Source organism: Pleurodeles waltl, chromosome 12, assembly GCF_031143425.1.
Source record: "Pleurodeles waltl isolate 20211129_DDA chromosome 12, aPleWal1.hap1.20221129, whole genome shotgun sequence".
NCBI classification, from domain to species: Eukaryota; Metazoa; Chordata; class Amphibia; order Caudata; family Salamandridae; genus Pleurodeles; species Pleurodeles waltl.
Genome location: NC_090451.1, coordinates 531981554 through 531996273, shown reverse-complemented (window position 1 = coordinate 531996273; position 14720 = coordinate 531981554). Strand labels below are relative to the sequence as shown.

The 14720-nt window shown below is 47.8% G+C and overlaps 1 protein-coding gene across 5 annotated transcripts in view; it reads left to right on the top strand.

Moving 5' to 3' along the window:
• SF3B3 (splicing factor 3b subunit 3) overlaps nucleotides 1–14720 on the top strand; it is a 342606-nt gene that overhangs the window by 180219 nt on the left and 147667 nt on the right. For all 5 annotated transcript variants that reach the window (XM_069217510.1, XM_069217514.1, XM_069217511.1 and 2 more), the window contains one exon: nucleotides 4599–4721. In XM_069217510.1, coding sequence (XP_069073611.1) covers nucleotides 4599–4721 — 123 coding nt within the window. The remainder of the gene's footprint in view (nucleotides 1–4598; nucleotides 4722–14720) is intronic.

Here is a 14720-nt window from a genome sequence, read left to right as displayed (position 1 = left end):
CTACATGTTCAGGAAATATTGATGTGTCCCTAGACTATCGACAAATAAAAGCTCTCAGTACATGCTTTCAGATCTATGGTTAACATGCAAAATCCAATAGCCAAAAAATACAGAAGTATCTGAAGTCTGTAGTAGGAAAATCACATTATCAGTATGCTGTCATTACTTTGGTCTGAAATCCACTCCTCACATGTTTTCGAAATGCATGGCAATTTTGTCAATCTACCTACATATTCAGGAAATATTGATTTGTGTCCCTAGACTATCAACAAATAAAGCTCTCAGTACATCCTCAGCTAAGTAGAGGAGAGTGCTATCAATTCAGGAGAAATTACACCTTCTTCTAAAGAGTGCCAATCTAACAGTTCAGCATATCTCATCCTTACTGGGATCATTGTCTTCCTGCATTTTAATTGTCCTGAAGCTAAGACTATATAAGAGACCTCTCCAGCCGTGTCTGGATATCAGTAGTCCCAGAAGAACAGTAGTAGGGATGACAAACTCCGAATCTCGTGGTGCAAGGAAGCAAATTCACTTCAAGGAATCCCTTTTCAACAGGATCCTCCCACTCAAATCTTTGTGACATATGCCTCTTTGTCAGGATGGACATCACATCTGGCAGCCCTGTCTGTTTGTGGCCAGTGGTCAGAAAAGTGAAGTTCACATCACATAACTTGCTGAGAGAAGTGAGTCAAGCTCTCAAGGTGTTCCTACAATCTCTGATCTGGAACAGTGTTATTACTCAGTAGGCCAATACAGTGACCAGGCACTGCCTAAACAACTGCAGGGTTATGATATTGATAACTTTCAAACTGCAGAGAATAGTATTATTTAAGGTGGGCTAAACAATGCCAAATAGGAGGTGCTAAGGCAGATTGCCTGATGAGATGGAGAGCACATGTATGACTCTACTGCTGTACTTGCTCAGACTTTCCCCGACAATGTAGAGGAGCTTTGGTTTGTGTACACACTTCTAAAGCTAATATGTTTAGTGCTCTGTTTGTTCACCCAGACAAAAATGTCCTCCTTGGGCTGGAACATTAAATGTCTAAGCACTTTTTCTTGCTGTACACTAACCTCTTGGGAATACCAGGTTTGTTGCACTCCTAAGAGCTGTACCTCTATCAAAGAAGCGCTATGCACAACTCTGAGAAGCCTTCTACAATGGCTGCATTGTGCAGTCCTTGGGATGGGGGATAGAAATGGAAAATGTTTGATCCCTTGAAAGGGACATTGATTTGATCGATAAGCACAGCTGTAATTCTGGGCACGTCATCCCATTCAAATCATCAGTTTCAAAATAGTGAAAGTGGTGGCATGAGCATATAAGTCTTTTTGTATTCTGTGTATCAAGCTTCACTAAAAAGAAAACTCAGTTCCATGAGACTTTCTGATCTGAAGCAGCCTCTGTGTGAACCAGAGAAGATCGAGGCAGTCTCCTTCTGTCACTTTGCCTCCGCTGCGCCTAGACTGATAGGTCTGCAACCAACATGATGTGCCAATCTCTATTATAATTATAATTCTGTCAGTGCATGTCAACTCTTTCTCATACAGGAGCATTGCAGCTCCACAATTCCTTAAATGCAAACGTACATATATCTCTCCTTCCCGCCACCCCATATAGCTCCCATAAGTACATCAGTAATAGCAGACTCTCATTGTATTCCGATGACCTGCAGCAGCACCTTTTACAGATCTATGGCTTTCACAGATCTTAACCAAGGCACTATAATGGTCTTAAGCACCTACACTATTAAATACTTAATTCAGGAGATATAGGACTCATTACTGGTTGTAGTTCTGCCATCGCACCCCAGTGTTACCCTGCCTCACGTGTGGCTACTTCAATACTGTAGGAAGTTGGCTCTGTATATACTATTTCAAAGTAAGAAATAGTGTGCACAGAGTCCAAGGGTTCCCCTTAGAGGTAAGATAGTGGCAAAAAGAGATCATTCTAATGCTCTATTTTGTGGTAGTGTGGTCGAGCAGTAGGCTTATCAGAGGGTAGTGTTAAGCATTTGTTGTACACACAGGCAATAAATGAGGAACACACACTCAAAGACAAATTCCAGGCCAATAGGTTTTTATATAGAAAAATATATTTTCTTAGTTTATTTTAAGAACTACAGGTTCAAGATTTACAAGTAATACTTTAAATGAAAGGTATTTCACTCAGGTATTTTAGGAACTTTGAATAATCACAATAGCATGTACAGTTTTGACAAATGTCAAGCTATTTTAAAAGTGGACACTGCAAAAATCAACAGTTCCTGGGGGAGGTAAGTATTTGGTAAGTTCACAGGTAAGTAAAACACTTACAGGGTTCAAAGTTGGGTCCAAAATAGCCCACCGTTGGGGGTTCAAGGCAGCCCCAAAGTTACCACACCAGCAGCTCAGGGCCGGTCAGGTGCAGAGGTCAAAGTGGTGCCCAAAACACATAGGTTTCAATGGAAATAGGGGTGCCCCGGTTCCAGGCTGCCAGCAGGTAAGTACCCGCGTCTTCGGAGGGCAGACCAGGGGGGTGTTGTAGGGCACTTAAGGGGGAGGGGGGGGACCCATAAGCAGGCACAGAAAGTACACCCTCAGCGGCACAGGGGGGGCCGGGTGCAGAGTGCAAACAGGCGTCGGGTTTCCTATAGGAATAAATGGGGAGACCCGGGGGTCTCTTCAACGATGCAGGCAGGCACGGGGGGGGGGCTCCTCTGGGTAGCCACCACCTGGGCTAGGCAGAGGGTCGCCTGGGGTTCGCTCCTGCACTGGAGTTCAGTTCCTTCAGGTCCTGGGGGCTGCAGGTGCAGTGCTGGTTCCAGGTGTCGGGTTCCTTGAAGCAGGCAGTCGCGGTCAGGGGGAGCCTCCGGATTTCCTCTGCAGGCGTCGCTGTGGGGGCTCAGGGGGGGGTCAACTCCGGCTACTCACAGGCTTGCAGTCGCCGGGGAGTCCTCCCTATAGTGTTAGTTTTCCGCGGGTTGAGCCGGGGGCGTCGGGTGCAGAGTGGAAAGTCTCACGCTTCCGGTGGGAAATGTGTGCCCTTTAAAAGTTGCTTCTTTGTTGCAAAGAGGTGCAGTTTCTTGAACAGGGCCGCTGTTCTCGGGAGTTTCTTGGTCCTTTAGATGCAGGGTAGTCCTCTGAGGCTTCAGAGGTCGCTGGACCCTGTTGGATGCGTCGCTGTTGCCGTTTTCTTCGAAGTAGGGAGACAGGCCGGTGGGGCTGGGGCCAAGTCAGTCGTCGTCTTCGTCTTCACTGCAGGGCTTCAGGTCAGCAGTCCTTTTTCTTCTTTAGGTTGCAGGAATCTATCTTCCTCAGTTCTGGGAGCCCCTAAATACTCAATTTAGGGGTGTGTTTAGGTCTGGGAGGGCAGTAGCCAATGGCTACGGTCCTTGAGGGTGGCTACACCCTCTTTGTGCCTCCTCCCTGTGGGGAGGGGGGCACATCCCTAATCCTATTGGGGGAATCCTCCTTCTACAAGACGGAGGATTTCTAAAAGTAAGAGTCACCTCAGCTCAGGACACCTTAGGGGCTGTCCTTACTGGGGAGTGACTCCTCCTTGTTTTCCTCATTATCTCCTCCAGCCTTGCTGCCAAAAGTGGGAGCAGTGACTGGAGGGGCGGGCATCTCCACTAGCTGGGATGCCCTGTGGCCCTGTAACAAAGGGGGGTGAGCCTTTGAGGCTCACCGCCATGTGTTACAGTACCTGCAGGGGGAGGTGAGAAGCACCTCCACCCAGTACAGGCTTTGTTCCTGGCCACAGAGTGACAAAGGCACTCTCCCACATGTGGCCAGCAACATGTCTGGTGTGGGGCAGGCTGGCAAAAACTAGTCAGCCCACACTGGAAGTCGGGTATGTTTTCAGGGGGCATCTCTAAGATGCCCTCTGGGTGTATTTCACAATAAAGTGTACACTGGCATCAGTGTGCATTTATTGTGCTGAGAAGTTTGATACCAAACTTCCCAGTTTTCAGTTTAGCCATTATGGTGCTGTGGAGTTTGTGTATGACAAACTCCCAGACCCATATACTCTTATGGCTACCCTGCACTTACAATGTCTAAGGTTTGGCTTAGACACTGTAGAGGCATAGTGCTCATGCACATATGCCCTCACCTGTGGTATAGTGTACCCTGCCTTAGGGCTGTAAGGCCTGCTAGAGGGGTGACTTACCTATGCAACAGGCAGTGTGAGGTTGGCATGGCACCCTGAGGGGAGTGTCATGTCGACTTAGTCATTTTCTCCCCACCAGCACACACATGCTGGCAACCAGTGTGTATGTGCTGAGTGAGGGGTCCCTCGGGTGGCATAAGACATGCTGCAGCCCTTAGAGACCTTCCCTGGCATAAGGGACCTTGGTACCAGGGGTACCAGTTACAAGGGGCTTACCTGGGTGCCAGGGTTGTGCCAATTGTGGAGACAAAGGTACAGTTTAGGGAAAGAACACTGGTGCTGGGGCCTGGTTAGCAGGGTCCCAGCACACTTTCAAATCATAACTTGGCATCAGCAAAGGTAAAAAGTCAGGGGGTAACCATACCAAGGAGGCATTTCCTTACAAATATTTTGTCCGCCATGTCTATTGCAGTTTAATACCTTTTTACTCTCTTCCATTTAGAACGGGGTATTGTTGCGAACTGTCCTGGACCCTGTCACCGGAGACCTGTCTGACACCAGAACCAGATACTTGGGCTCCCGGCCTGTGAAGCTCTTCCGTGTGAGAATGCAGGGGCAAGAGGCGGTAAGTGTGTGGATTTTTTTTTTTCTGGAGACATTCTGCATGCTCACCATCAAAAGAAGACGGCAGAATGCGAAGGCCATGTTTGTGAGAACTATTGAACAATCTTCCCTTTTTTTTTTTTTTACATAATAGTAGATCTTTTGCAAATGTGCTTGACCCGTCTTTTCTGTGATACATGTGTACAACCTCAAGGATGCTGCATGTCTGTATCTATAATTTGTTTAATCTGAGGCAAACACCCCCAAGATATTGTGTTATAAATTAGGACATTTGCGGCAAAAAAGTGTGTTGTCTGCAATACCTTATTTTATTGACACACAGTAGATCTGCAGTTTTTGCTTGTGAATTGATTTTAAACTGTGAAGACGGTACAGCAGGTGTACACATTGCATGGTGGTCTGCGTAGATGTGGCCACGGATGGTTACATTTTATAAATGATGATGGACTAGGGAAATTCATAGAAATTCTCCTCCAAAATATCACTAAAAGCAGCAGAAAGGTGACCAGCTAACATTTGCAAAGAGCCTTCCACTGCGCAGCAACACATCGCTGCATTTTCAGTAACTTCTGAACTGTTTGATCTAGATATTTTTTTATGTTAAAATCTACAGGTTATGTAGATGATGGATTATGTAGCAAATGCAGAAATTCAATAATTATGTGAAAAACAAAGCACAATCGCATTGGGATTTGATATAAGGCATTGCGTTTTAACCTTGATAAGACTGCAAAAAATGACAGCCATAGATGGTGTCACAAGGAATAATTGACCCTGTGTAGTGTCAGTTAGATAACTAAATTATTACTTGGTTGTAGGAAGTTGGCTCTGTATGTGCTATTTCAAAGTAAGGAATAGCATGCACAGAGTCCAAGGGTTCCCCTTAGAGGTAAGATAGTGGCAAAAAGAGATAATACTAATGCTCTATTTTGTGGTAGTGTGGTCGAGCAGTAGGCTTATCCAAGGAGTAGTGTTAAGCACTTGTTGTACATACACATAGACAATAAATGAGGTACACACACTCAGAGACAAATCCAGCCAATAGGTTTTTGTATAGAAAAATATCTTTTCTTAGTTTATTTTAAGAACCACAGGTTCAAATTCTACATGTAATATCTCATTCGAAAGGTATTGCAGGTAAGTACTTTAGGAACTTTAAATCATAAAAATTGCATGTATACTTTTCAAGTTATTGACAAATAGCTGTTTTAAAAGTGGACACTTAGTGCAATTTTCACAGTTCCTGGGGGAGGTAAGTTTTTGTTAGTTTTACCAGGTAAGTAAGACACTTACAGGGTTCAGTTCTTGGTCCAAGGTAGCCCACCGTTGGGGGTTCAGAGCAACCCCAAAGTCACCACACCAGCAGCTCAGGGCCGGTCAGGTGCAGAGTTCAAAGTGGTGCCCAAAACACATAGGCTAGAATGGAGAGAAGGGGGTGCCCCGGTTCCGGTCTGCTTGCAGGTAAGTACCCGCGTCTTCGGAGGGCAGACCAGGGGGGGTTTTGTAGGGCACCGGGGGGGACACAAGTCCACACAGAAATTTCACCCTCAGCAGCGCGGGGGCGGCCGGGTGCAGTGTAGGAACAGGCGTCGGGTTCGCAATGTTAGTCTATGAGAGATCTCGGGATCTCTTCAGCGCTGCAGGCAGGCAAGGGGGGGATTCCTCGGGGAAACCTCCACTTGGGCAAGGGAGAGGGACTCCTGGGGGTCACTTCTCCAGTGAAAGTCCGGTCCTTCAGGTCCTGGGGGCTGCGGGTGCAGGGTCTCTCCCAGGCGTCGGGACTTTAGGTTCAAAGAGTCGCGGTCAGGGGAAGCCTCGGGATTCCCTCTGCAGGCGGCGCTGTGGGGGCTCAGGGGGGACAGGTTTTGGTACTCACAGTATCAGAGTAGTCCTGGGGTCCCTCCTGAGGCGTCGGATCTCCACCAGCCGAGTCGGGGTCGCCGGGTACAGTGTTGCAAGTCTCACGCTTCTTGCGGGGAGCTTGCAGGGTTCTTTAAAGCTGCTGGAAACAAAGTTGCAGCTTTTCTTGGAGCAGGTCCGCTGTCCTCGGGAGTTTCTTGTCTTTTCGAAGCAGGGGCAGTCCTCAGAGGATGTCGAGGTCGCTGGTCCCTTTGGAAGGCGTCGCTGGAGCAGGATCTTTGGAAGGCAGGAGACAGGCCGGTGAGTTTCTGGAGCCAAGGCAGTTGTCGTCTTCTGGTCTTCCTCTGCAGGGGTTTTCAGCTAGGCAGTCCTTCTTCTTGTAGTTGCAGGAATCTAATTTTCTAGGGTTCAGGGTAGCCCTTAAATACTAAATTTAAGGGCGTGTTTAGGTCTGGGGGGTTAGTAGCCAATGGCTACTAGCCCTGAGGGTGGGTACACCCTCTTTGTGCCTCCTCCCAAGGGGAGGGGGTCACAATCCTAACCCTATTGGGGGAATCCTCCATCTGCAAGATGGAGGATTTCTAAAAGTTAGAGTCACCTCAGCTCAGGACACCTTAGGGGCTGTCCTGACTGGCCAGTGACTCCTCCTTGTTATTCTCATTATTTTCTCCGGCCTTGCCGCCAAAAGTGGGGCCTGGCCGGAGGGGGCGGGCAACTCCACTAGCTGGAGTGTCCTGCTGGGTTGGCACAAAGGAGGTGAGCCTTTGAGGCTCACCGCCAGGTGTGACAATTCCGGCCTGGGAGAGGTGTTAGCATCTCCACCCAGTGCAGGCTTTGTTACTGGCCTCAGAGTGACAAAGGCACTCTCCCCATGGGGCCAGCAACATGTCTCGGTTTGTGGCAGGCTGCTAAAACTAGTCAGCCTACACAGATAGTCGGTTAAGTTTCAGGGGGCACCTCTAAGGTGCCCTCTGGGGTGTATTTTACAATAAGATGTACACTGGCATCAGTGTGCATTTATTGTGCTGAGAAGTTTGATACCAAACTTCCCAGTTTTCAGTGTAGCCATTATGGTGCTGTGGAGTTCGTGTAAAACAGACTCCCAGACCATATACTCTTATGGCTACCCTGCACTTACAATGTCTAAGGTTTTGTTTAGACACTGTAGGGGCACAGTGCTCATGCACTGGTACCCTCACCTATGGTATAGTGCACCCTGCCTTAGGGCTGTAAGGCCTGCTAGAGGGGTGTCTTACCTATACTGCATAGGCAGTGAGAGGCTGGCATGGCACCCTGAGGGGAGTGCCATGTCGACTTACTCATTTTGTTCTCACTAGCACACACAGGCTTGTAAGCAGTGTGTCTGTGCTGAGTGAGGGGTCTCTAGGGTGGCATAAGACATGCTGCAGCCCTTAGAGACCTTTCTTGGCATCAGGGCCCTTGGTACTAGAAGTACCAGTTACAAGGGACTTATCTGAATGCCAGGGTGTGCCAATTGTGGATACAATGGTACATTTTAGGTGAAGGAACACTGGTGCTGGGGCCTGGTTAGCAGGGTCCCAGCACACTTCTCAGTCAAGTCAGCATCAGTATCAGGCAAAAAGTGGGGGGTAACTGCAACAGGGAGCCATTTCTTTACACAAGCCCCCCCCAGCCCACAGGCCAGGAGACTCAGCCCAAGCTGGGAGAGTCTTCCTAGTCTGTCAGGCGAGGAAGAGTAGGAGAAATAGGCTGGTTAGTTGCAGGGCCTACTCTGCCTTACATCCTTCTGTTCAGGTCATTCCCTTTGGGGAACTGACCCACTTCCACAGTGATAGGACCTAGTCTGAATTGCCTCTTGTCTGCCTCTTCAATGTCTCCACCCATTCTTTTTATTTTGGGTTTAGAGGTATCCACCTCTGCTAATCTTATCTTAGCCAGGGTCATCCCTAGCTTACCCAAAGAGGTTACCCAGAGCTGGAGTAACCCCACCATGACCAACAGGGTCAGGGGGCCTAACTTGCTATTTGGCATGGGGTCTGACCACCATGCCAAGGATAGTGCAGCCATAAAGGCTAACACCCAGCAGAGGCCACTGACAGCTGTCAGTGCCCAGAACCACACCTTTAGCTCTTCACCTAAAAGGGAAGGGGCTAAGTTACAGGCCTCTTTGGGTTCAGGTTGCCTGTCTGCTGTATTAGAGTGGGGGGTTACCACATCTTGTAGTAAACACCCTTCTTCCACTCTTTCTTCTGTTAGCTGAGGAGCCACCCACTCAGGTTTAACAGTTGCCTGACTAGCCAGGACTTCTTGTGGGTCAGGTTGGACTTTATCAGGGCCATTTTTGGAGTTCTCCCCTACTGGAGCAGAATCTCCTTGGCTTGCTGTAACCTTGGCTAAAGGTTGTCCACCCTTCCTACTCTGTTTTCTTTTCTTCTTCTTCTGGGGCCTGCTTGCATTTACTGCAGAGGCAGGACTTCCAGAATCCTTGGGAGAGGACTGGCACTGGACCAGTTCCTCTCTTGGGCTCTGACTAACCTCTGGGTAGTCATTTCCAAGGAGACAATCAAGGGGGAGGTCTGTACTGACTACTACCCTTCTCCAGCTAAGAGTGCCACCCACTTCTATGGGTACTAAAGCCACAGGCCTCTTAGTGACCCTGTCTAGGCTAACTCTTACCCTGGCAGTCTCACCTGGGATGTACTGGTTTGAGAGCACCAGCCTGTCATGCACAATAGTGTGACTGGCACAAGTGTCTCTCAGGGCAGTGGTTGGGATTCCATTCACCAGTAGGTGGTGGAAGTGTCTACTTCCCTCTGGAATCTCCAACTCACCTGTTGGGCCCTGTTTCCAGTTGAAGGCTATGAAGACCTCCTCATCTGAGGAGTCATCTCCCATGGCTACACTGGTTACCCCTGGAATTTTGTTCTGGGGTTTGTTTTTGGGACAAGAAGTGTCCTTGGTGTGGTGCCCAGACTGTTTACAGTTGTGGCACCATGCCTTAGTGGCATCCCAGTTCTTACCCTGGCACCCACCTTTGTTTTGGGTTGTGTCTTGGGGCCCACCCACCTGTTCTGGTTTTTGGGGGCCTACAGAGGACTCTTTTTCTTTGTTTCTAGTGTCACCCACTTTCTCCTGGGGAGTTTTTGTAACCCCTTTCTTTTGGTCACCCCCAGTGGAAGTTTTGGTTACCCTAGTCTTGACCCAGTGGTCTGCCTTCTTTCCCAATTCTTGGGGAGAAATTGGACCTAGGTCTACCAGATACTGATGCAACTTTTCATTGAAGCAGTTACTTAAAATGTGTTCTTTCATAAACAAATTATAAAGCCCAACATAGTCACACACTTCATTTCCAGTTAACCAACCATCTAGTGTTTTTACTGAGTAGTCTACAAAATCAACCCAGGTCTGGCCCGAGGATTTTTGAGCCCCCCTGAACCTAATTCTATACTCCTCAGTGGAGAATCCAAAGCCCTCAATCAGGGTACCCTTCATGAGGTCATAAGATTCTGCATCTTTTCCAGAGAGTGTGAGGAGTCTATCCCTACACTTTCCAGTGAACATTTCCCAAAGGAGAGCACCCCAGTGAGATCTGTTCACTTTTCTGGTTACACAAGCCCTCTCAAAAGCTGTGAACCATTTGGTGATGTCATCACCATCTTCATATTTTGTTACAATCCCTTTGGGGATTTTTAGGATGTCAGGAGAATCTCTGACCCTATTTAAGTTGCTGCCACCATTGATGGGACCTAGGCCCATCTCTTTTCTTTCCCTTTCTATGGCTAGGAGCTGCTTTTCCAAAGCCAATCTTTTGACCATCCTGGCTAACAGGGGGTCATCTTCACTGGAGTTATCCTCAGTGATTTCAGAGGTGTTGGTCTCTCCTGTGAGGGAACCAGCATCTCTGACTATTATTTTTGGAGTCAGGGTTTGAGGGACCCTGTTCTCCCTAGATAGGACTGGTAGGGGGGAATTTTCCTCCAAGTCACTATCCTCTTCCTCTGAGTTGCCACCCTCAGAGGGGTTGGCCTTTTCAAACTCTGCCAAAAGCTCCTGGAGCTGTATTTTGGTAGGTTTGGGGCCCATTGTTATTTTCTTTATTTTACAGAGTGACCTTAGCTCCCTCATCTTAAGATGGAGGTAAGGTGTGGTGTCGAGTTCCACCACAGTCACATCTGTGCTAGACATTTTGCTTCTAAAAGTTGGAATACTTTTTAAGAATCTACAACTGGTTCTAGAATCTAATTCAAACTTTTACAAACTTTTAAACTCTAAAAGAAATGCTAAACAGGATCTAACACAAGGCCCTAGCAGGTCTTTTAAGAATTTAGAAAACTTTTCAAATTGCAAAAATCAATTTCTAATGACAATTTTGGAATTTGTCGTGTGATCAGGTATTGGCTGAGTAGTCCAGCAAATGCAAAGTCTTGTACCCCACCGCTGATCCACCAATGTAGGAAGTTGGCTCTGTATGTGCTATTTCAAAGTAAGGAATAGCATGCACAGAGTCCAAGGGTTCCCCTTAGAGGTAAAATAGTGGTAAAAATAGATAATACTAATGCTCTATTTTGTGGTAGTGTGGTCGAGCAGTAGGCTTATCCAAGGAGTAGTGTTAAGCATTTGTTGTACATACACATAGACAATAAATGAGGTACACACACTCAGAGACAAATCCAGCCAATAGGTTTTTGTATAGAAAAATATATTTTCTTAGTTTATTTTAAGAACCATAGGTTCAAATTCTACATGTAATGTCTCATTCGTAAGGTATTGCAGGTAAGTACTTTAGGAACTTCAAATCATAAAAATTGCATGTATACTTTACAAGTTATTGACAAATAGCTGTTTTAAAAGTGGACACTGTAAAGAAATGGCTCCCTGTTGCAGTTACCCCCCACTTTTTGCCTGATACTGATGCTGACTTGACTGAGAAGTGTGCTGGGACCCTGCTAACCAGGCCCCAGCACCAGTGTTCCTTCACCTAAAATGTACCATTGTATCCACAATTGGCACACCCTGGCATTCAGATAAGTCCCTTGTAACTGGTACTTCTAGTACCAAGGGCCCTGATGCCAAGGAAGGTCTCTAAGGGCTGCAGCATGTCTTATGCCACCCTAGAGACCCCTCACTCAGCACAGACACACTGCTTACAAGCCTGTGTGTGCTAGTGAGAACAAAATGAGTAAGTCGACATGGCACTCCCCTCAGGGTGCCATGCCAGCCTCTCACTGCCTATGCAGTATAGGTAAGACACCCCTCTAGCAGGCCTTACAGCCCTAAGGCAGGGTGCACTATACCATAGGTGAGGGTACCAGTGCATGAGCACTGTGCCCCTACAGTGTCTAAACAAAACCTTAGACATTGTAAGTGCAGGGTAGCCATAAGAGTATATGGTCTGGGAGTCTGTCAAACACGAACTCCACAGCACCATAATGGCTACACTGAAAACTGGGAAGTTTGGTATCAAACTTCTCAGCACAATAAATGCACACTGATGCCAGTGTACATTTTATTGTAAAATACACCACAGAGGGCACCTTAGAGGTGCCCCCTGAAACTTAACCGACTATCAGTGTAGGCTGACTAGTTTTAGCAGCCTGCCACAAACCGAGACATGTTGCTGGCCCCATGGGGAGAGTGCCTTTGTCACTCTGAGGCCAGTAACAAAGCCTGCACTGGGTGGAGATGCTAACACCTCTCCCAGGCAGGAATTGTCACACCTGGCGGTGAGCCTCAAAGGCTCACCTCCTTTGTGCCAACCCAGCAGGACACTCCAGCTAGTGGAGTTGCCCGCCCCCTCCGGCCAGGCCCCACTTTTGGCGGCAAGGCCGGAGAAAATAATGAGAATAACAAGGAGGAGTCACTGGCCAGTCAGGACAGCCCCTAAGGTGTCCTGAGCTGAGGTGACTCTAACTTTTAGAAATCCTCCATCTTGCAGATGGAGGATTCCCCCAATAGGGTTAGGATTGTGACCCCCTCCCCTTGGGAGGAGGCACAAAGAGGGTGTACCCACCCTCAGGGCTAGTAGCCATTGGCTACTAACCCCCCAGACCTAAACCCGCCCTTAAATTTAGTATTTAAGGGCTACCCTGAACCCTAGAAAATCAGATTCCTGCAACTACAAGAAGAAGGACTGCCTAGCTGAAAACCCCTGCAGCGGAAGACCAGAAGACGACAACTGCCTTGGCTCCAGAAACTCACCGGCCTGTCTCCTGCCTTCCAAAGATCCTGCTCCAGCGACGCCTTCCAAAGGGACCAGCGACCTCGACATCCTCTGAGGACTGCCCCTGCTTCGAAAAGACAAGAAACTCCCGAGGACAGCGGACCTGCTCCAAGAAAAGCTGCAACTTTGTTTCCAGCAGCTCCAAAGAACCCTGCAAGCTCCCCGCAAGAAGCGTGAGACTTGCAACACTGCACCCGGCGACCCCGACTCGGCTGGTGGCGATCCAACACCTCAGGAGGGACCCCAGGACTACTCTGATACTGTGAGTACCAAAACCTGTCCCCCCTGAGCCCCCACAGCGCCGCCTGCAGAGGGAATCCCGAGGCTTCCCCTGACCGCGACTCTTTGAACCTAAAGCCCTGACGCCTGGGAGAGACCCTGCACCCGCAGCCCCCAGGACCTGAAGGACCGGACTTTCACTGGAGGAGTGACCCCCAGGAGTCCCTCTCCCTCGCCCAAGTGGAGGTTTCCCTGAGGAATCCCCCCCTTGCCTGCCTGCAGCGCTGAAGAGATCCCGAGATCTCTCATAGACTAACATTGAAAACCCGACGCTTGTTTCTACACTGCACCCGGCCGCCCCCGCGCCGCTGAGGGTGAAGTTTCTGTGTGGGCTTGTGTCCCCCCCGGTGCCCTACAAAACCCCCCTGGTCTGCCCTCCGAAGACGCGGGTACTTACCTGCAAGCAGACCGGAACCGGGGCACCCCCTTCTCTCCATTCTAGCCTATGTGTTTTGGGCACCACTTTGAACTCTGCACCTGACCGGCCCTGAGCTGCTGGTGTGGTGACTTTGGGGTTGCTCTGAACCCCCAACGGTGGGCTACCTTGGACCAAGAACTGAACCCTGTAAGTGTCTTACTTACCTGGTAAAACTAACAAAAACTTACCTCCCCTAGGAACTGTGAAAATTGCACTAAGTGTCCACTTTTAAAACAGCTATTTGTGAATAACTTGAAAAGTATACATGCAATTTTGATGATTTGAAGTTCCTAAAGTACTTACCTGCAATACCTTTCGAATGAGCTATTACATGTAGAATTTGAACCTGTGGTTCTTAAAATAAACTAAGAAAAGATATTTTTCTATATAAAAACCTATTGGCTGGATTTGTCTCTGAGTGTGTGTACCTCATTTATTGTCTATGTGTATGTACAACAAATGCTTAACACTACTCCTTGGATAAGCCTACTGCTCGACCACACTACCACAAAATAGAGCATTAGTATTATCTATTTTTACCACTATTTTACCTCTAAGGGGAACCCTTGGACTCTGTGCATGCTATTCCTTACTTTGAAATAGCACATACAGAGCCAACTTCCTACATTGGTGGATCAGCGGTGGGGTACAAGACTTTGCATTTGCTGGACTACTCAGCCAATACCTGATCACACGACAAATTCCAAAATTGTCATTAGAAATTGATTTTTGCAATTTGAAAAGTTTTCTAAATTCTTAAAAGACCTGCTAGGGCCTTGTGTTAGATCCTGTTTAGCATTTCTTTTAGAGTTTAAAAGTTTGTAAAAGTTTGAATTAGATTCTAGAACCAGTTATAGATTCTTAAAAAGTATTCCAACTTTTAGAAGCAAAATGTCTAGCACAGATGTGAATGTGGTGGAACTCGACACCACACCTTACCTCCATCTACAGATGAGAGAGCTAAGGTCACTCTGTAAACTAAAGAAAATAACAATGGGCCCCAAACCTACCAAAATACAGCTCCAGGAGCTTTTGGCAGAGTTTGAAAAGGCCAACCCCTCTGAGGGTGGCAACTCAGAGGAAGAGGATAGTGACTTGGAGGACAATTCCCCCCTACCAGTCCTATCTAGGGAGAACAGGGTCCCTCAAACCCTGACTCCAAAAATAATAGTCAGAGATGCTGGTTCCCTCACAGGAGAGACCAACACCTCTGAAATCACTGAGGATAACCCCAGTGAATA